The 21,343-nt window shown below is 64.1% G+C and overlaps 1 protein-coding gene across 1 annotated transcript in view; it reads left to right on the top strand.

Annotated features, from left to right (window-relative positions):
* LOC119254859 (E3 ubiquitin-protein ligase PDZRN3-like) overlaps positions 1-15,043 on the top strand; it is a 56,019-nt gene extending 40,976 nt beyond the window's left edge. Inside the window, 9 exon segments of the mRNA XM_037521913.1 lie at positions 5,217-5,458; positions 6,749-6,833; positions 10,148-10,246; positions 10,755-10,817; positions 12,057-12,158; positions 12,980-13,096; positions 13,565-14,055; positions 14,057-14,346; positions 14,349-15,043. Of these exon segments, the coding sequence (XP_037377810.1) occupies positions 5,217-5,458; positions 6,749-6,833; positions 10,148-10,246; positions 10,755-10,817; positions 12,057-12,158; positions 12,980-13,096; positions 13,565-14,055; positions 14,057-14,346; positions 14,349-15,022 (2,163 nt within the window). The 3' untranslated portion in view covers positions 15,023-15,043.
* The last annotated feature ends 6,300 nt before the right edge of the window (positions 15,044-21,343 follow it).

The following is a 21,343-nucleotide window of genomic DNA, read 5'->3' as shown; positions in this document are numbered from 1 at the left end:
CTGGAAATGTTGAGAACTCCAAGAGCAAGTGGCTCCTTGCAGGCACTGCCTGCACAGGTGACACGTCATGTTGACAGCTGACCAGGCTGCAGCTTGATGAAGAGTTGAGTGTCTTCCCTTTGAGCGTTGGAGTTTTCTCCTGAGCCTGGACCTTCTGGTGCTGCTCTGGGTAGAGGCTGGCTTGTGCTAGGCTCAGATTTCAGGGATCAGAAGGCAGGATCCCGCTGAGAGGTGCAGTCGCCGGGGCTGCTGCGAGCCCTGCGCTCCTGTGGTCCCCAGCCCCAGCCCCTGTTACCCCGCACCTGCGGCGCTCAGCCGGCGTCCTGCCCGGCGGGCCACCAGAGGGCGCGCTCCACCTGGAAAGCGCGGGCGCCCCAGGAGGCCAAGCTGGTGGTGGCGGCCTGTCTGCCGTGAGGACCGCACTGGCCAGGGTCCCGCCGCACGCCCCAGTGGGACCCTAGATCTGCCAGCTGGCCTGTGCGTGATGGGCCCTGCTCCCCGCCAGAGGTGACACAGGCCGGACAGTCCCATTTCAAGCTGCAGATAAAATCCATTCCGTGGTTGAAAGGCAGCTGTGACGCCCTGCATGCCCCACGCCCTCTAGGCTGTGCCTCACTCCTCTGCCTTACCTGGGGCGCCCCACTGGCCCCAGAGGAGGGAGCCGAGAGCTGGCTGGTGGGTTTCACTTGGTGAGTTTACGTGGGAATGTTTCTGGCCGACACGTCATCTAGGAAATTGCTGACAAATGGCCTCCATCCGGAATACGCTGCGTCAGCAGTTCAGGTAGCATGCAGATTTATTTTCAGGAAACTCAAACTACTTTCAAACCCATTACCCTTGGGCCAACCAAGTCAATCCCCCTTCCCCTGTTTTCTGGGAGTCCGGAGCCATGGCGTAAAGGAATCCAGGCGTCCCTGGCAGGGACTAGGCGCTGCGCTCCCGCCTTATTAGGGCAGAGACGAAGGTGCCCCTACCTCACAGCTGTGAGAGCCAGTGTCAGGCCTGGTAACAGCAGCACAAAGAGGATCAAACACCGTGACTCACGCCCGCCCTTTGCTCATCCAGAGACAATTCCAGAGGCTCCTCATTAGAGCCCCTGGCAGGCTGCCTGCCTTTCTCGGGGCTGCTGTGAGCCTAATGACACAGAACAATGGCTTCCCTTCTTGCACACATCCCTTATTGTGCCTTTAATCACATTAGAAAAACAACAGCAACACGCGCAGTGGCCTGGGTGAGAGGCGTAGCGGGGCGCCTGGGATGGCGGGTGCAGGGGTGCAGGAGGACCCCCCTGACAGGCTCCAGGGCAGCGCATCCCAGCAGCTCCCTGTGCGCTGGTGAGAGTGGTGTGCCGGGCTGGGACGGCTGGACCCGCCGCACTCCTCGCAGTTGCCCAGCCCTGAACTCCCTTACCCGTGCCTTGGAAGACTGAGAGCAAAGGCATTGAGCAAAGGCAGGGCTGTGGGCAGGGAAAGTCTTCACGAGTATCGGGGTACCCTCTCCTGCCCGGGTAAATTAATCACCTCAGGAGAGTGCGTGTCCCTGGGGCAACTGGGGACAGCCTTCTAGCACAGGGCTGCGGCTGGATCCTGCTGAGCTGGTTACCTGGTTGTGGGGGGAAGGAGGCCACCTCTGCAGGGATGAGGAGTGGGGGAGAGGTGTCTGCAGAGGGGAGAGGTGGGGGGACATGTCTGCAGGGGTGAGGAGTATGGGAGAGGAGGTGTCTGCAGGGGTGAGGGGGGAGGTATCTGTAGGGGGACGAGGGGGTACATCTGCGGGGGCGAGGAGTCTGGGGGTGTGCTGGGTGGAGGGGTCTGGGGGTCGGAGGCATCTGCAGAGGGGAGGAGTCTGGGGGGAAGGAGGCATGGCAGAGGGGAGCAGTGGGGGGCATCCGCAGGGGTGGGAGGGCTGCCCTGTTGGCAGGGTGACAGGGGCCAGCCCAGCCCCTGGGAAGCGCAGGACAAGGCCGTGGTCAGGGTGCCTGGAGGAGGCCCCAGGCCTGGGCAGGCAGGAGCTACCCTCCAGAATCAGCCCTTCTCCCCGCTCTTCTCGGCCCCTGGGGACCCTTTCGCAGTTTTCCAGTCTTTGCTAAATGGATTAGGCGCAGGGAGATGGTTCTGGCCGGACTCAGACTCCAGCGGGAGACTGTGGGGACGGCACCCGCCCCAGTCGGGCACTTGCGAGCTGCGGGCGGAGGCGAGAAAGCTCGCGCTGTCGCCCGTGGCAATAATGGAAAATGTCATCCTGAACCACCCATGACATGTATGGGCGCCCTCGGCTGGCAGGACCCCGCGGGCCCTCGGGCCCGTGTGCAAGCTGGCCGCCCAGCAGGGAGCAGGGGGCACCGGCAAGAACCAGCTCGAGGGGTGTCGGGCTGGTGTGCAGGGCCTGTCGTGGCCACGCGTGGGGTGCCGCTCAGATAAGCCTGGACGGGCTGGGGTGGCGGAGTGCCCTGGCCTGGGGAGCCCTCCCGCTGGGGGGGTGTGCTGGCGCCAGCGGCTGGCCTCCAGAGGGCTGTCCCAGCGGCCCCCCTCCTGGCGAGCCCCGCCCAGGGTCCCTCCCCAGCTGACCGCTGGGGCCGTGTCCTCTCCAGCCAGGATGGCAGCGCTAGGCCAGGCCCTGCAAGGCGTGTGTTTCCCGTCCTACGCAGAGCCCAGTTACAGCTGGACAAACACGGGGCAGTGTCGCCCCTGCACCCACCAGCGTCCCCGGCTGCACATGTCCTGAAGACCCCACGGCCCCCCTTCCCGTAACTTCTCTCCCCAAACATTCGTGATGTTTTTGTTTCTGCTTTAACAGATCAAGGCCCCCCTCTCTCCCCCATATTCTAATTGCAGTATCAAGTGTTTTCTTTGCTTCGTTAACTCCTTCCCAGAGGAGTTCCCCCCCACCCCGCATTTTTCTAGCAAATTTGCCCATGCCTAATGGATCACCCCAGGAAATGCCACGGACGCCCCAACAGCTCCTCCCTGCCTCCTGAAGTTGTCCCCCTTAGCCTGGGTAGCCGCGTGCCGGCACCTTGTCCTCTGCGGTTTCTCAGTGGCCACCTCCCGTGGCCCAAGTGTCCATGCAACCCGCCCTGCGGTGCGACATCCCCCCGTCAGCAGGTTCGAGCCGGAGCTGCAATGTGTCCTCCATGCAGGGCTGGGGACGGCTCTGCCAGGCTGCCACAGCTGGGGGCGCGGTGTTGGGGCGCGCTCTGAAAAGGGCCCCCAGCCCACCCTGCACGGCAGCCCTGCACCCCCTCTGCCACTCTCCTGCCCCCATGCTGGGTCCGGCGGGTTCTGCTCCCACATCATCTGTGTGTTTGTGTGGTTTCTGTCACCAGCACGCTCCGGCAGGCCCACATGCCTCCATGTGCCCCCACGCGCCCCCACACGCCCGGGTCGCACGCAGCTGGCGCGTGTCATTTTCCTCCCGTCCTTATTCCCTGGAATTCAATCACCCAAAGAGCAAGAAGCAATTATCACAAAGTGGCCGCATTCTGAGTCCTTCGGTGCCTGTGAAGCTGGGGGCGCATCGTTTTATTTCCTGCTGCTCGGGTGACAGGCACCTGCTGTCCTCATTGTACACAGCGTTGGGTTGCAGGGAGCCTCAGCGGCTGCCCAGGCTCCGCACAGGAGGTCCCGAGGACAGTCCAGCCAGCGCCATTTCTTGCTAGTGTGTGAGAGGCCTCCCTGCTGGGCCCACCGCCTGTGACAGCCAGCTGGCCGCTTGGCCGGACCCAGCCTCCCCGATACAGCACCGCCTGCAGCGCCCCTCGGTCCTCCCCAGGGTCCACGTTCTGTGTCCTGGTTTCCCAAGAAATACCCTCGAGTGGCCTCGGCGAGAGGGATCGTCTCACCATGGCCTTGGCAAGCACAGCGGGCAGTGGGGAGGCTGAGGACGGGCCGGGGTGGGCGCCCGTGCCCCCATGGGGAGCCCTCCAGCCCCACTCCGTCACCTTGTGCTAAGAGCGCAGCCCCGGCTGGACGCTGTGGGTCCGGCGCGGAGGGGTCTGCCCCGAACCCTGGTTAGGTTTCCTCCATGAGGGCACCTCAGCCCCAGGGGCTGCCAGAGCTGTAGGTGAATTATTTGAGCGTTTAATTTATAATAAAGTCTGCAATCAGCAGCTCTTCTCCCAAAACACCCCCATTTACTTGGTTTTAGAGCCGCGTAAACTGTTTAAGAGCAATCTGCTCAATTGGGCGAGTTGATGACAATGGTGTCATCGGGCCAGGCGCTGCAGGACGTGCCTCCTAGGGCCCGCCATCCTGGGCGCCACAGAGGCACTCGAGGGGACAGGCCCTGCGCCCCGGGCCTGGGAGACCCGCTGGCCGGCCCCCGCACCCCCTTCGAGTGAAGTGCCCCACAGTTTTCACAAGGCTCCAGCCTGTGGTTCTCATCCTGGCCCGGGATGACGGCCCGGGAGAGGCAGAGGGACAAGCCCAGGCCGAGGGGCTGGCCAGAGGCCGGCGCTCCAGGCAGAGCCGGGCCTGCTGGCTCCGAGGTGCGGCAACCCTGAGCCAGCCAGCACCGCCCTGGGAAGATGCAGGCTGCGTGGGCGGACGGGTGTTCTGCCGTTTCAGGCCGCCGAGCTGCCATCCTGCAGCCCCGAAGAAGCCTCCCGCGTGGGAGTGAGGTCGAGGGTCTCTCAGCTTGATGATGGTCACACAGTCTGTGCACGTCACCAGAGCCCCGGGACATGGGGTCAGGAGGCAGGACAAGGTGAAGGTGGACGTGGCCCCGGCCACCTCGCCTCCCGGAGCTGCAGAGCCCCAGCTCTCGTGCCCCCCGAGGCGCCGTGCTGAGCAGCCCTGGTGGCCCTGGGTGTGCTGGGCGCTGCGGCCCCCGAGGCGGGAGGGGTGGGCTCCTCGGGCTGTGGTGGGTGTCCCCAAGCCAGCAGGCATTGGGAGCCGCAGCAGTGAGGCTGGCAGGGCCAGGCCGTGGCTCAGGCCCCCATGCCCGCCACTTCACCCACGGAGTTTGGCCCCTCACCGACCAGGACCACAAGCGTTGAGACTCTGAGTCACTGTCGTCGCCCAGCAGGGCGGTGGCTGAGGTTGCCCCTCGGCCCTGGGGGCTGAGCAGCCCGAGGAGCGGGCTATGGTGGGGCCACCAGGGCTCCTGCTGGGGGCGGCTGCAGCCCGGCCCAGCGCCCAGTATGGCAGGCGACTCTGCCCCGGCCCTGTCCTCCCCACCGTCGCTCCGCTGACCTGGGCTCCGTGTGTCCCCTGCAGGTCAACGGCAGAGACCTGTCCCGCGCCACCCACGAGCAGGCAGTGGAGGCCTTCCGCACGGCCCAGGAGCCCATCGTGGTGCAGGTGCTGCGCAGGGGCCCCCGGCCCAGGCCCTTCCCGGCCGCCGCCGAACCACTGGTGGACGCCGCCACCCAGACCGACATCACCTTCCAGCACATCCTGGCGCTCAGCAAGGTGCCCACCCCGCCACCCAGCCTGGGCGCCTTCCTGCTGCCCGAGGAGTAAGTTGTGCCCGGCAGCCGGGCCCGGGGCCTCGCGGGTGCCACATCCTCTGGGAGGCCACGGGAGCCCTGCCCGGAGCCCCCATCGGTCACTGTCCGAGGAGCCAGGCAGGGCTGTTCAGATTATGCTCTAAGAACAAGATTACTTACGAGTGTTGCAGAGGTCGTTTCCGAATGAAACTTGATCACCCTAAATGGCAGCGCGAGGCTTGTGGGGAGCAGAGGGATATGGTGGTGCCCGAGACACGGCCCCGGCCCCCTACCCCGGGAGGCCTCCGGCCGCCCCCTGTGTCCCACCTGGGCGAGGGGCCGCACTTCCAGGTGGGGCAGGGCCGCCAAGGCCTCACGGGACATGTGGGCAGCTGTGGCCTGGCCCGTAGCTCCTGTCAGGGGCCCCTGTCAGCGGCCATGTGTTCAGAGGCTAAAACGTCAGGAGAGTGACAGGCAGGAGCTTCTCCGAGAGGGGTGAAGGGTGCAGCAAGAGCCTTCCTGTGTGACTGATCGGCAAGTGTCCACCTCCCCGGCGGTCAGCATCAGCCACTGCTGGGCCTCCCGGGTGGCAGCCCACTCAGTCACTGCCTGACTTCAGTAGCCTTCACCTGGCAAGCCTCTGTGCTCCCACTGCAGGGCACCCCGTGACCTCTGTCAGGTCCCAGACTCGGGTGTGCCCTGCACTGACCCTGTGGTTGGCTGGTGACCCGGGACAGGGCTCAGGCCCAGGCTGGGCTTCGTGGGTTTGCAGCAACTGACAGGGTGTAGAGGGGACACCCAGCAGAGGAGGGAGTGAGGGCAGAGCAGGGTGTGCGGACAGGGGAGGGACGCTCAGGGCAGTGGGCTTGACCTCACTGGCCAGACTGGCCTGTCCACAGGAGCCGTGGAGCACCCCACTTCACCGCAGCTGAGGGAAGACAGGTCAGTCCCCTCCTCCAGGCCTTTCTCGGGACCCTGGACACAGGGCCAGGCCTGGTTCAGCCTCTCCGACCTCTCCCAGGCTGGAGCCAGCGCTGCCCCTGGGTGCTGTGGGCTTCCTGGAGGCACCGTTTCCTCCTGGGTCTAGTTGACATGACGGGACTTATCCCCGAGGGGCAGCCAGACAGCCATCAGAGTCAGAATGACCTGAGCTGGCCGCCCCTCGGACCCGGCCAATGGCCCTCAGGCTATCTCGGGGGGCCATGCCTGGAGCTGCCCCGGACCAGAGAGAAGGTGGCCCTGGGGGTCACTGAGCAGCGGGGGGGGGGGGGGAGGGCACCGGCAGCAGCCCTTGGCCCTCACAGGCCCTTCTCTCCGCAGGCCGCCCGTCCACGAGTTCTACGACGCCGGTGACTACCTGGGCGGCCTCCCCCAGGACATGGACCGGGAAGAGCTAGAGCTGGAGGTGTGGGCGCGTGGGCCCTCGGGGTGGGGCCTCTCCTTTGAGGTCCAGCTGCTCTGTTTGCTCCCGTGGGGCTGAAGCACTCTAGTGGTGCCCACCCCGGCCTCCGGCGAGCCCTTCCCTCCTGGTCCGCCTCTGCTGCTCCTTGGAGGCCAGATGGTGCTCATGGCCTTTCTCCTCTGGCCCTGCCCGGGCCCCACACCCCTGGGCACCCTCATAAGTGGCGACACCCCCGTGTGGACAGAGCCGGGTTCTGTGGGGTTACCGGCCGCACCTTCCTGCTCCGCACCCCTGCTGGGGCCTCCTGACACACCAGCTGGCCGTCTCCCCAGAAACCAGGGGGCATCTTGGCTGTGGTCCCAGGCTCCCACCAGGGCATGCTCTGCCCCCTGCAGGCTGCCATTTGGGGCGGGGGGGGGCACTTCTGCCTGGTTGGGCATGGGGTGGGCCCTGCAGGGACGCCCGGCCGGGAGTGAGTCTCCCTGCCACGCGTGGGTGGCTCAGGCCCCTGTGGCCGTCCACCTGCTGTGTCTGGTTGCAGAGCATGGCCTGGGCTGTGTCCACCCAGCCTCTGGCCTGAGGCCCTGCGCAGGGTCACCAGGGCTGGAGCGGGGGTTGAGCCTGGTCCTCCGTGCTTCCGGAGTGAGGCTGGGTGAGGTGTCCGGTGGAGTCTGGATTTGCCCCTCAGTCTTTGAAGGCCGTTCAGGTGTCCAGAAGGCTCGCAGATCCAGCCCAGACCAGTTTCCTTGGCGTCCTGTTTTCAGGAGGACCAGGCTGTCCCCTGCTCCCTCCCTTGGGTCCAGCATCCTTGACGGTCCTGAAGCCAGTGCTGCTGTGGGCGCTCCTGGCCACCCCGCCTCGGTCAGTGCCTGGAGGAGGCTAGCCTTGGGTCAGGGCCCGTACCAGTCTGCGCTCACCAGAGGGCCGCTTAGTCAGCATCTGCACCTTGTGAAAGTGACGGGCTCATGGGCGTTGTCACGGGAGGAAAGCGTGGGGTGCTGGAGAGTGCGGACGCATTCACAGGGGAGCAGACGTCCTGTCTTTAGGGCACCCCAAATGGCCAAGTTTTGGTCCAGTCCCCATATTGTGAAAACGCTTTGAGTTTAAAGAATCCACCAGGTGCCCAGAGTGGGCAGCCAGACATCCCCCGTGCCAGCGCCGGGGAGGGGCCGTGCAGGGGAGGGGCCGGGTGGACCCCTGTCTCGAAGCCAGGGCACACCCTCCCCAGGACCCTGCCCTCCCTGGGTGAGGCCACCCTGTCTGAAGCGCCGGCCAGCAGTCCCGTTCCCGAGACTCCACTCGGCGGGCAGGAGCCAGTCCCCTGGGGCCGCCCCGGGCCTGGGCTCGGAGCCTGGACTAACGCGCAGACGCTGGCTTGTGGGGGGCGGGGCCCTCAGTCCCCTCGAGCAGACCATTCTGGTGTCACCCGAAACGCCGGCTCAGGTGCTTCTATCCAGGGCTCATCTAGGCCGCGGGCCACTGATGCCAGGCGGGCAGCGGCCAGCCCGAGGGCGGGTCCATTCTCCCTTCCAGGGCCATTAACAGTCTTCGAAATCTTACCTCGGCCACCGCAAACAGGTGATGCTGGGCTCGGGTGAGGCCCTGCTCTGCGCCAGGGAGAACGAGAGAACCCGGCCGCCGGAGGGGCCAGGGGCAGGGCTCCTGTGGACCAAACTGCTGCCCGGTTCTGGGGTCCCACGGTAGTCGGCAGCTGGGGTCACGGGCCCCTCCTGGGGTCATTCTCTGCCTGGACTCTTGAGCTGCCCGTCCACCTCAGTGTGACCTCTGGCCATTCTACACGGCCAGCGCCACCTTCCCTGCACGCTCCATGTCCCTGCCGTGGTCTCACTCAGTCCTGCCGCGTCAGGCCCCAGGCGGGCACAGGCTGGCCAGTGCGGCTCCAGAGGCCAGCCCAGGCTCCCTCCCACTGCGCCCGCACCCACACCTGCACGTCAGTTCCGCGAGCAGCCCACGCGCTACTGCCTGCCCACTCCCTGCAAGTCCTTCATCATGACCCTCAAGCTCACTCGAGTGGTCAGGGAGAGAGTCCCAAGGAAAGGGGCCCCTCGCAGGCCGGTCACTGGGGAAGCTGGCCTTGCGTTGCCATTTCTGGGTCCGTTAGAAGCAACTCCCTGCACCTCTCCAGTCTCTGTGAGCGGCTTCGGCCTCGGGGGCGGGCGGCTCTGTGGGCAGCCCTGAGGCCTGGACTCGCGCTGTGCCGATGCACCGGACGGGTGTTTCCTTTGCTGGCAGATGGAACCTAAGGGCGAGCCTGGCGCGGCCATGGATGCCGGTTCTCCAGAGTGTTTGGAAAGAAGTTGCAGTTAAGGGGACCCTTAGATCTGTGCCCCGACTGCCTAGTTGACTTCTCGAGTCCATCCAACTCCACCAGACCCCGGTCTCTGGGACCCCATGTGGACACCCGCCGGCTGTGGGAACAGGGTCAGGACGGTTGTCCATGAGAGGAGCCAACGCGGGCATGAACCCTGCCGCCCACCGCAGACAGGGTGCCCGCCCACCTCACACACCTCCAGCAGAGCCTGCACCAAGAGGTGGGGTGGATGGGGTCACAATCCCTGGGGAGCTGTGGAACCCTGCCAGGGCCCGCACCAGCTGCGTCCTTCCCCCGGGGCAGTTGCTCCAGGCTCCTCAGCTAGGCCCCCACTGCCTCCTCCTGGCCAGCGACAGGACCTTTGCCCCTGCTGTCCCCTGCCTTGTGTGGGGTGACGGGCGCCCGCCTTCCACAGAGAAGACTGGGGAAGGGTCTGAGCCTTCCCCTGGGTGGTTGGGTCGGCCCTCCCCCAACCCAGCTGGTGGCGACCAGGTGCCCTGGAAAAGCCACAGGCCCAGCTGCTGCTGTGAGGGCGCCCGGGCCAGCAGCACCCCCTGCCGGGGCCACCTTGTCTGCCTGGCTCCCTGTCTCATAGCGGCGGAGGCCCGGAGCCCACTTCTGGATGATGGCCTGAGCACCGCCCCGCCTCCTCTCCAGGGTAGGGGTGCTCGGTGCGCCCGCCCCACGGCGTGGGGGACCCAGTGTGCCAGCCAGCGCCTGTTCTGGCGCGGCAGCCCGCTGGGGCGAGGGGCAGTCTGGCAGCGCAGCCGGCAACGGAGAGCTTTTTAAAAGCCCTGGCCCAGAAGCTTGACGCCAAGTGAAACGCGGGTCATTTTTCTTTGGGGGATCAATAAAATAACTATTTTCAAAATGACTTTCTATCGACTGGAAGGGCGAGACGCCCGGCGCATCGATCCTCCTCGTGTGGCGCGGGTGGGTGAGGCTAGGGCCGCCCGCCGCCTGCCCATGGCCGCTGTTTTGGCAGGAGGTGGACCTCTGCAGGAGGAGCAGCCGCGACAAGCTGGGGCTCACCGTGTGCTACCGCACAGACGAGGAGGAGGACCTGGGCATCTACGTGAGCGAGGTATACGCCCGCTGGCCCCCGGAGGACGCCCCCGGGCAGCGCCACCCTGAGGCCTCACTTAGGCAGTCACCGGGGCCATCGGTGAGGCTGTGCAGGCCCTGGGGCGGGCAGGCCCTCTCCCCCCCACCCTGATGCTGCCCAGTGGGGCCCTCACTCCTCAACGCCAGCGCCCCCTCCCCCCACCCTGTGGCAGTGGCCTCCTCAAGCGCCACAGCTGCCTCCATGGTGCCTGGCCGTGCCCGCCTGCTGGACCAAGGCCTGTCCCTGTGGCAGTCTAGGCCCTGCCTCCCGTCATGCCCGCACCGCCTCCATCATGCTTCTCCCACTGTGGCCACAGGCTCTGTGGTCACTCAGATGAAGCCCTTTCCTGACCAGCTGGTCACGGCCACTCCTCCTGGCGAGCAGCACGGCGCTGCCCTGGCCTGGACGTCAGGCCCGCTGCAGCCTTCCCTGCGGGAGCCCTGGCCTCTGCGGGCGCGGTCACCGCCCCAACTGCTGTGTGTTTCAGATTGACCCCAACAGCATTGCAGCCAAGGATGGGCGCATCCAGGAAGGGGACCGCATCATCCAGGTAGGTGCCCGGCACCCAGCAACAGGCAGCTGGAGCAGGCGCTGAGGGCTGGGGAGGGGGGCGGCCCGAGGCTGGAGGGGCGGGTCTGGAGGGGCAGGTCTCGGCTGGGGCTTTGCCTCTGCTCCAGGCAGGGCTTGGGGGCAGGCGGTAGGGAGCTTGGCTGGGGGGTGGGGCCTGGGGGTGGGCAGTGGGGGGCTGCCTGGGGGCTGGGGTTTTGGGGGCCAGGGGATTCTTCTCTAGCCCCCTGTGGCAGCATCAGGCCCAAATCTGCTGCTTGTGAACCAGACAGGTGGGTGTCATAATCCTCCGGAGGACTGACTTTGAACCAAGATTTTGAGTTTATCCTTACAATGGGAGGGGCTCTGAGCGGGTTTCCAGCTGGGGGTGGCTGCAAAGGGCTGACTGTGTGCATGACGTCATCCAAGATTGTCCCATTATTTAAATGAGATGGTTTCTGTCATCTCTCAGCAACCAGAGTCCAGGCTCATCACACTGGGAGGCTTAGCTGCCCCGTCCCAGCCCCCGGCGTGTCCGGCTGCCCCAGGCACCACCTGGGTTTTCACCCACTACTTGTACCACAGCCCCCAGACCCACCACCCCTCCTGCCCAAGCCCCAGCACTAGGCCTTTGGGGTGCATGCTATGGTGGGAGCCTCCCTGGGGCCTGGCCCTTCAGACTCCAGTGCAGGGTGGAGACTGGCTGCTTTGCTGCCTGCTGGCTCCTGGGCCAGGGAGGGCTGGGCACACCCCCTCCCACTGAGAGGGATGGCCCGTGTGTCTCCAGGAAGCCCTAGCCAGAGGGCCCAGGGAGCCTCCCCTTGGGGGGAGGGCTGGACATCTGTCCAGCTGAGGCCAGGGGGCAGCCCGTCCCTCCTTCATCCTGAGCGAAGTGACACTCTCCTCTTCTGCCACCTCCCTCGGCACCGGCCCCTTCTACCCACATTGTCACAAAGGGCAGGGGTTATCTTCCCACGCCTGAGTCACCTTGCAGCACCCCAACGCCCTAGTCTTCTCTGCTCTCGGTGCACCCCATTCCCTGAATCCGTGTCAGGTGACCCCTGAGTCCATGTCAGAGTTTTGGAGACCTCCCCGGGACACTGTGTGCAGGCAGCAAGCACTGTGGACACGGCTGTCTCCCCCAACTCTGGCCCGCGGCGCGCAGTGGCAGAGGGTGCCTGGACAGCAGATGGCCGGCGTCCAGCTTTGGACAGCCACTCCACTGCCCCCTTTGTCTCTTAAGATCAATGGGATAGAGGTGCGGAACCGTGAGGAGGCCGTGGCTCTGCTCTCAAGTGAGGAGAACAAGAACGTCTCCCTGCTGATCGCAAGGCCGGAGCTCCAGGTGAGCATCTCCTGTGGGCGGGGCTGTGGCACCCTGCACCAAGGGGGGCCCTGCACCCCTGAGCAGGTGGTCTCACTCGAGGGGTGGCTGGTCTGGTACCCTCAAGGGCCTGGTGACCGCCCTGGTGTCATGCTTGAGGGGCTGGTCGTATGCCGCCCCAGGAAATGGAGGGATGCAGGCCAACACAAGGCAGCAGGCAGCCCAGCCAGGGGCCCGGCCTATCGCCCTCCTCTGTGGACAGGCGGCCCGGCTCCCAGCCTGGCCCCGAGTGCAGAACACTTTAGGAACAGTGTGTCGGGGCAACCACCACAGAGGGTGGCATCCTGTGCCCACAGGGACGCAGTGGTCACCTCACTTGGTGACCTCACCTAAAGGGCCAAAGCATGAATATGCTTCACTCTGGGGGCCGCTGCCTCTGGGGGCTGCTGCTTAATTCTGCTGTGCAGCAAATGGAGTCCTGCCTGGCCCTGCCTGGCCCAGGGTGTGCAGTGAGGCAGGAGGACATCATGCAAGAGCAGCAGAGTCAGGCTCAGCCCCTGCTGCAGGCCATCCTGTGGGCAGGGTGGGTGAGCCAGGCGCATGAGAGGCCGTGCCCGCCAGCAGTGGGTCAGCCGCCCCCTGGCCTGTGGTCAGAAAGATGCTTTCGCTCTGGCAGTGGCTTCTCTGTGGGGTTGAGGAGGCCCCACAAGGAGGCTCCTTGGCCAGCATAGGTGGCTGGAAGGGCTCGGCCCGCCCACCTGCAGGGGGCACACAGGCCCCGAGGAGGGGGCAGCACCTCCCCTGTGCCCTCCTAAGGCATGTCAGCTGCTGCCTCTCCACAGCTGGACGAAAGCTGGATGGATGATGACCGGAACGACTTCCTGGATGCCCTGCACATGGACATGCTGGAGCAGCAGCACCGCGAGGCCATGCGCTGCACGGCGGGTGGGTGCCAGCAGGTGAGGGGCCACGCCCGTGCCGGACCCCGGGACTGCAGCCCACCCAGCAGAAACCAGGCACCTATCTCTGCACCGGAGCTGGACTGGGGACGGTCTCCCTCCTGGGGCTGCCAGCGTCGCTGCAGGCTGTGCTGCCTGGACCGCCCCAGAGGAGTGCTTGGGGACACTTGCCAGCAGCCGCGCAGTAAAACCCTCCCCATGCCGCCCCTCGAGAGCCATGGCCGCCCACCGCCCAGGACACGGCCTGCGGGCTTCCTGCCCCACAGGCCCCCGGGAGCTAGGTGGGCGCAGACACAAGGTCCCAGCTGAGACCACGGCCAGGAGAACCCAGCGGGGCGGGTCCAGGGACCCAGACCTGCCGCCTGCCAGGCTCCCACGCTGCCCTCCTGCGCCCTCCTGCTGGGGACCAGGGCAGTGGCTGCCCCCTGACCTCACCCCCCTGACCTCTGCCCCTGTTTTCTGCCGTAGAAGAAGCAGGAGGAGGACGGGGGCACCACAGACACGGCCACCGTCCTGTCCGCCCAGCTGGAGAAGGACAGCGGCGTGGGGCGCACGGACGAGAGCACGCGCAACGACGAGAGCTCGGAGCCCGAGAACCACGGCGAGGACGCGCCGGCCGCCGCGCGGCTCACGGGCAGCCCGGACGCGCTGGGCAGCGGCGACCTGCCCTGCAGCAACGAGTCCTTCGTCTCCGCGGACTGCGCGGACCCCGACGACCTGGGCATCGCGGCCGAGGAGTGCGAGCGCTTCCGCGCGCTCTTGGAGCTGCGGACGCCGCTCGGGCCCTGCGGCCCCTCCCGCCCCGGCAGCCCCCCCGACGCCGGGAAGAGCGACCCCGAGAGCGTGGACCGCGAGCTGGAGCTGCTCAACGCCGAGCTGCGCAGCATCGAGCTGGAGTGCCTGAGCATCGTGCGCGCGCACCGGGCGCAGGGCCGCGACGCCTGGGGCTGCCCCCCGGCGCGCCCCGCGCCTGCAACCCGGCGCCGAGGCGCGCCGGCCCGCGCTGGCCGACATCACCGAGCTGCCCGAGAGGTCGGACAAGGACAGCTCGAGCGCCTACAACACGGGCGAGAGCTGCCGCAGCACCCCGCTGGCCCTGGAGACCTCCCCCGACGGCTCCCTGCGCAGGGCCGCGGCGCCCGCCGACCCCGACGCGCCGGGCCCGCAGGCGCTGCTCGCCATCACCGAGGACCCCGAGTCGGGGGCCGCGGGCTACAGCCCGTCGCCCACGGAGCTGGACCCCAGCCCGCCCCCGAGGGCCCGGAGCGGCCCCTCAGCGGCGGCAGCGCGAGCCCCCCGCCCGGCCCGCGGCCCGCCGGGCCCGCCGCGCGCTCGCCCTACAAGCTCGCGCACATCCCGGCGCACGCGCGGCACTACCGGAGCTACATGCAGCTCATCCAGCAGAAGTCGGCCGTGGAGTTCGCGCACAGCCAGCTGAGCCTGGCCGGCGCCTGCAAGGACCTGGCCGCGGCCGAGCCCCGCGCCGAGTGGAAGGTGAAGGTGCGCAGCGACGGCTCGCGCTACATCACCAAGCGGCCGGTGCGCGACCGCCTGCTGCGGGAGCGCGCGCTGCGCATCCGGGAGGAGCGGGGCGGCGTGACCACCGACGACGACGCGGCCAGCGAGCTGAAGATGGGCCGCTACTGGACCCGCGAGGAGCGCCGGCAGCACGCGCTGCGCGCCCGGGAGCAGCGGCGCCGGCGCGAGGGCCTGCAGCAGAGCCGGCCGGACGGCGCGCGCGAGCCGGGCGCCGAGGAGCGCCGCGAGCCGAGCATCCTGGAGCTGAGCCACAAGAAGATGATGAAGCGGCGGAACAAGAAGATCCTCGACAACTGGATGACGATCCAGGAGCTCCTGACCCACGGCACCAAGTCGCCCGACGGCGCCCGCGTGTGCAATTCCTTCCTGTCGGTGACCACGGTATGACGCTGCCCCGGGCGGCGCCGCGAGCTGCGGGCCGGGGCACCCCGGCCTGGGCGCCCGGCCTGGCGTCCGCGCCGTCGGAACCCGGGCCCGTCTGGGACAGCCTTGTTCAAATGGTACTTTTTTACGTGTTTCCTTTTACATAGTGTTTAAATTTCAACAAGATCTTTTATGCAGCACACTTTCACAGAGCAATTTGCTTAAACTATATTCGTATAAAAAATTAAACATGCTTTTTTTCTGCCGAATCACGTTCAGCTGCCAGTGTGTATTTTGCGCGGCCCTGTTTGGTGTCGCTTTGCTGGGTGTGTCTCCCCGGAGTGTTCAGGGCAAACCACCAGCGTGTGTGCTTGACACTAACCCGCCAGCAAGAGTCGGGGTGCACCTTTAAGTGCTTTTCTGGTTCAACAAGTGTGAGGGCCAACGGGCCAGGCCTGGCAGCTCTGTGGGCTTGGAGCGTGTCTGCAGGGTGCCCACGCTGGGCTCTGCGTGTGCGGGGGTGGCTGGGAGCTGAGTGCTCACAGCCAACCTTGGCTCGCAGATTTGAAGGGCAGGTTTCCACAGGCAAGTTCACAAGATCATAACTTACTGGAAATGTTAAGTAAAGTGAAGTTAAAATAAATTATTTTCTATGTGCTATATTTTAAGGTGAGTCTTGTTTTGCAGCAGTGCCTAGAAAGTAAAAGCCCTCCAGTGTTTTCCCTTCATCGAAAGAGCCTGGACCTTCCAAGCCAGCCAACACCTCCTTTCAGCCTGGAACGCAGAGACGGGCAGCCAGGTCTGTCCTGTGGGAGGCAGCCCCCCCCGCCCCCCCGCCCGCCCCCCCCCGCCCTGCCTGCCTGAGCCATGGCGCCACCTCCCAGCAGCCCGGCAGTGCCCCCGGCCCCACAGGGTTCTCCAAGGTGCCCAAGTCACCCGCACTCCCCACTCAGCAGCTCCCAGGGCCCTAATGAATTTGCTACAAAATCCTCCCTGGTCACCGTGTCTGTGCCTGTTCCAGCTGTGATGCCCACGGACAAGACCAGGCAGGAGCAGGGGCGTCAGGGCCTGACCGCACAGCTGTGCCCGGGGCTGACGGATGCAGGCTGAGCTGGCAGCACTGGGCCTCAGACAGGAAGGCACCCAAAGGCCAGCTCCAACCCAAACTCCTCATCTGGGGCCAAAACCCTGCGAGTAGCTAGTAGTCCTGCCTGCTCTGAACGGCAGCCAAAGTAAGACCCCGGATCGCTGACTGCTGTCTCCCGAGACGCCTGTTCATTGCCTCTTGCAGAACCGGGCTTTGCAGAGATAACTGTGTCTGCTGCCATGCGAGTCAGGCCCCCCAGAGAAGTCTTTGCAAAAGGAGTGCTGTCTCCCACACCCCAGGTTCAACTTTAATAGAAGTGGCTCCTTGGCTCCCAGGGAGGCTCCAGTGCCGGAGCAGCCCAGCCTGTCTTCCACGTTGTCTCAGGACAAGCCCCGTCAGGGACGTGAGTCCCCCGGGCAGCCGGCAGCTCCTCTCCCTGACGTGGCTTTTCCGGCTGCGAGGACCCCGGTCAGGCCCTCCTCCTCTGCCTGCGCCACCTTGGAAGAATGGGGAAGAAGTAAACTCAGGTCCTGCGTCAGACCCTTCAGCCCACCAGCCTGTCCTGTCGCTGTCCTTTGGGTGTGCTCAGGCCTGTTTTGCTATGTAACAGGTTCCCAAGTCTCAGATCACTTTGCAGTGAGCAGGGGACAGAGGGGAGGCGTGTGGTGGGCCGGCCGGGACTGGCGCCCACACACCCGCCCCACAGCCTTGCCCCATCACTGGGCGGGCTGCACAGCTGGCCAGGAGGCATCACCTGACCTGTCCCCGGGACCCTGCACGTCTGGGTGGGAGCTCCTGAACGAGCCTGTCGCACTCTCCTTGCACCCCAGGGCCCAGTGCCAGCAGGTGGGTCCTGGGCAGGCAACGGCCACAGCCTTGTCCCCAGCGCCGTCCCCTCCTGGGGACGCCCCGCCCGCTCTCACAAGCCTCGGCTCTTGGGCCCATCCAGGAAACTGGATTTTCTCCACAGAAAATTCACATGCATGTAAGTACATCACACATGGTGTGGAGGGTTCTCATGCCTCCAGCGTCCACTTGCAGCCCCTCCAGAGGTGCAGACCCCGAGTGCTGAGTGGTCAGCCGGACGCTCTGTGGGCCCCATCTCAAGCTTTCCGGAGGCTGCGTCTGGCAACCCCGAGCTGCTTGCTATGTTAATGCTGAGGACTGCGCGTCTTCCTGTCACTCGCTGCTCCGGCCCTCAGGGCTCCCGCGGCCGCTCCAGCCCAGCGCAGGCCGCTTCCCACTCCTGGGACAGGGCATTTGGAGCAGGGAGGAAACAGTCCACAGCGGCCACGTGGTGCATCCACACAGCAGCCTCCGCTGCCGGCCAGTGAGCCTCACGTGGCGGCTTATCTGAGTTCAGATGTTCAGAGATACTGGATTTCAACGACTTCATATTTTTGAAGTATTTTAAACTTTTTGGGATAATTTTATGCATGTTGGGTTATGTAAAAGGCACAATTATAATTACAAAGGAATCTATGTGGTAACTAGTAAATGGTGTCCGTGGCTTATAGCCATTACCATCAGAAAGCGCTGACACAGAGATGCTGGGCACGTGGGGCCCCACAGCCCCACATAAACCCCCCAGGCCCTCCCAAGTCCCCCATGTCTCCCCATCCCCCACCCCCCCACCCTTCACCCCCAAGGCCCCCATCACCCCAGGCCCGGCGAGAGGAAGGTGTTGGCCCGAGGCTTGCGGGTGGTCCCCATCTGTGACAGGCGTTGGCGCTGACAGAGGACCTGCTTGCAGGCGAGGCTCCCGCCAGCCCTGCACCAGCGTCTCTCATGGGGAAGGTGAGTTTGCAGGCCCAAGGAGACGTGCCCAGTCAGACTTTCCTCTCTTAGACCTGAGTGGAGAGCCGGGAGGCGTGGGTGGGGCCCAGGTACTCGGGTCAGCACTTGTTGGTCAGGCAACACCACACTGATAAAGAAAAGGGAGTCCTGGAGCAGGCTGCATAATGCAGGATGCTACTGAAGAGCAAGATCCTGGCGCTTTTATTGACACACCTGATTGGTTGTAAGGGGGAGGAGGAAAAGGCGATTAAGGGGCCGGAGATTAAAGAAAGGGGAAGGGTGTAGAAGATTAGGGATTGTGAGTCTGCTCTCCAGGTTCTTCTTCTCTACTTGATGAGGTGGCAAAATGGCCGCTGAATAGGCTGCCTAGGAGTAGCAGACCCACAAACACTGGCCAGAGCACTGGCGGGTATGGATTGGCAAGCGATGACCTGCTGGTGGCCTGAGGTGAGGCTACAGCGCACTTGCTGGCAACATGGCCGAGCGGCGAAGCCAGCACAGGTCTGTGACCAGGAGCCCCGTGGGCCGCTGCTTCCATGGAGTGGCCGCTAGTGGGGCAGTGGCCGGCGGAGGCAAGACGCAGGGGCACCCAGGGCGCTGCCATCCATGTGGCTGGGTGTGGCTCCCGGAAGCGGGACGAGCGAACGGGTCTCCAGTTTGATGGCTTTCTGGCCTTGCCCCTTTTTTTTAGCTCGCGGGTTCGACTCATGCCCAGAACCCAGCCACATACCCTTGGCCCTGGCGCCAGGGCGGGCATTCGGGTCTGCCTGTCTGTCTGTCTGTCTCATCCGTGGACTAGTGGCTCAGGATAGGCTGTGTGTCCTGGACAGGCCCTGAGGGGCGCCACCTGGGAGCTGCCTGCGCAGGGAGCCACACAGGGCTCGGGGCTCTTCTCAGGACCGCGGCTGCCTCTGCTGAAGCAGGACTGGCCCCGCACCCAGGCCCCGGGGCAGCGCGTCTGAGGAGTCGGAGGGCAGGGCCTGGTGTGGGGCTGCTGCTTTATTACTATTTTGTTCTCTGCATAAGCCTGCAGGGTGTCAGGACGACACTGGTGTGCATGGCCACGGTAGCAGCTGCCTCTTGCTGATTGATTCATGCAACAAATGCTTTTGTGGACAGTTGGGTCTCACAACCACCTGGGGGTCACCCACGCAAGGCTGGGCAGGCCAGGCAGGGGGCGGACGCCGGAGGCATGTGGTCGCAGGGCTGGGAGGGGCAGAGCCTGGGATAGCCCACTCCACCGGCTCCGCCGAAAAGGCCTTGATCTGGGGTGAAGCCGCCACCCAGCGGTTCTGCACCACCAGAGTGGGCCTGTGATCCCAGGCCCACAGCTGACTCTAACGTCCTGCCACATCCATCACTGGCCTGGAGCCCGGCTGGTCAGTCCAGTTACTTGTCAGGACTGACCTGTCCCTCCACCAGCGTGGGGCTGGGGGCGGCAGCTGGGACAGCTGGGCAGTCAGGCTAGCGTCCAGGCTTTGCCTCCTTCAGGGTGGCATCTCCCAAGTCAAAGGAATAATCTTTGCCTTTGGCCAAGTCCAGCTTCATGGGGCTTGACTGCTGGACCACGTGACCAAATAAGATGACAGACTGTGTCTCCAGGTTCTGATCTGCAGGAAGAGCGGGACCTGGGCAGAGGAGGCCTCCCTTACAGCAGGCGAGTCTGAGGTAGAGGCTGTGGCTGGAGGGCTATCTGGGCATATCCTCTGGGTGGGGGCCACAGGGCCCCTTGCTGAGTGCCAGCTGTGGGCAGTCGAGTCCTGTTTCCAGCCTCAGCTTCTCTGTGATCTTGGGTGCCCACCGACTCAAGGGCGGTCAGCCCTGGGCGCTGCTGTGATGGGCCCTCTGGACCTAGCCTGTGGGGTGGGCGTGGCACTGAGTGTGGAAACCCTGCCCATGATGGTCAGCGGTGCCCAGGTGGGTCCAGGAGGTCATGTGTCTCACCAGCAGGCGCTTGGCCACACCTGTCCTGGAGGCTGGGGGCAGCTGGGCAGTGAGCTCCACTGGTGACACTGGCCTACCTCAGCGCAGACATGGGCGTTCAAATGCCGCTTTGCTGTGGGGGCCACGGAACTAGGTCTTTATTAGTTCTTGCAGACCACATTTAGGGACGTCATCTTTAAACCAGGACAAGTCGCGCAGTATTGGGTCTTCTCCGGCGAGAAGGGCCTCCTGCCTGCTCGGCAGCAAGGCACCCACAGTGCTCAGTAAAGAGGTGGGACCTGGCCTTAGGCCCCACAGGCCTCCATAAAGGTCTTATTCGCCCAAAGAAACCGGCTGTGCACACCCAGGGCATGTGTCTGAGCTGCAGCTGGGGGCTACCTGCCCCAGGGCTCCCCCTGGGACAAGCAGGAGGCACCCCTATTCTGGGCAGGACCTGCAGCTCCAACTGCTGCCCCTCAGAGGGCCACTCACAGCCTCCCCCCATAACCCTGCTCCATCTCCCGCCTCCGCGGCCAGGCCTACCTTTCGGGCCAGCTACTTCCTAATGCCGCCTGTAATTGAGACTCAAACAGTAAAATATACACAACCGGCCATTTTACCAAGTCATCATTTATGAATATAGCTCGATTAATTTGTTTAGTCAGATGTAGAGCGGCAATAAAAAGTGATTGACTAAAAACAATTAAAACAGTAAAAGTAAATTGTTTGTGTCCATTAAAACCTGCTGAGGCCATCAGTTGAAAATTGTGGGCTTCAATGTGAAAATTAAAACTATTGATTCCCGTATATATGTGAGCACTGGGGCTCTAATTTGCTTTGTTTTTACCAGCTGAAAGCCCCCGAGGTCAAAGGAAGGGAGGCCTTCAATAAGCTCTTTTGGTGGAGTTAATAAAGATTTGGAAAGACAAATATGATAAGAAACGGCCGGGATGTTGCACGGGAGGATTATGCCTGGTGGGTGCCCGGTGTGCCGCTGCATGCTAATACCTGGTGATTTATTGCGTTTTGGGGTGAAAATGGAAAATCAACTGCAGAATATGTGATATTCAGAGGTTGAATTTTTAGGGCTTTATCGTAATTTATGTGAGTGAGATAGATATTTTTTATTATTGTCATTTTATTTTTTATGCGCTACACTAAATCTTGTATTCCGTGAACTATTATTTTTTTAGTGTTCAATTAAAATGCTGACATGAAAGGGGCTTTGCATGGACATAGCTTGAAGTCTAAGAAGAAAACTTGGGGGAAAATCCTCTGGATCAGATGGGGTTTTCAATCAGGAGATATGATGGAATTAAATCTAGAAGACTGAAAAAAGCAGTGTAAAATGTTGGAATTCCAAGAATTCCCTGTTGTCATTCACTGCATGGGGCTGGACATGCATACTCTGGGGTCTCCTTGCCAGTGATCCTGGTGGGGATTGCACTGTGGGCAGCGGGGAGACTGGGCGTGGGCCTGGGGTCGCCTTTAATGGGAACCGGCAGGGCTTACCGGAGGTGGCTGAAAACCTGGAGAAT

Source organism: Talpa occidentalis, unplaced genomic scaffold (assembly GCF_014898055.3).
Source record: "Talpa occidentalis isolate TD23 unplaced genomic scaffold, MPIMG_talOcc4v2.1 talOcc4.10, whole genome shotgun sequence".
Taxonomy (NCBI): domain Eukaryota; kingdom Metazoa; phylum Chordata; class Mammalia; order Eulipotyphla; family Talpidae; genus Talpa; species Talpa occidentalis.
Note: the sequence above shows the minus strand (reverse complement) of the source record. Positions and strands in the feature narration are given on the sequence as shown.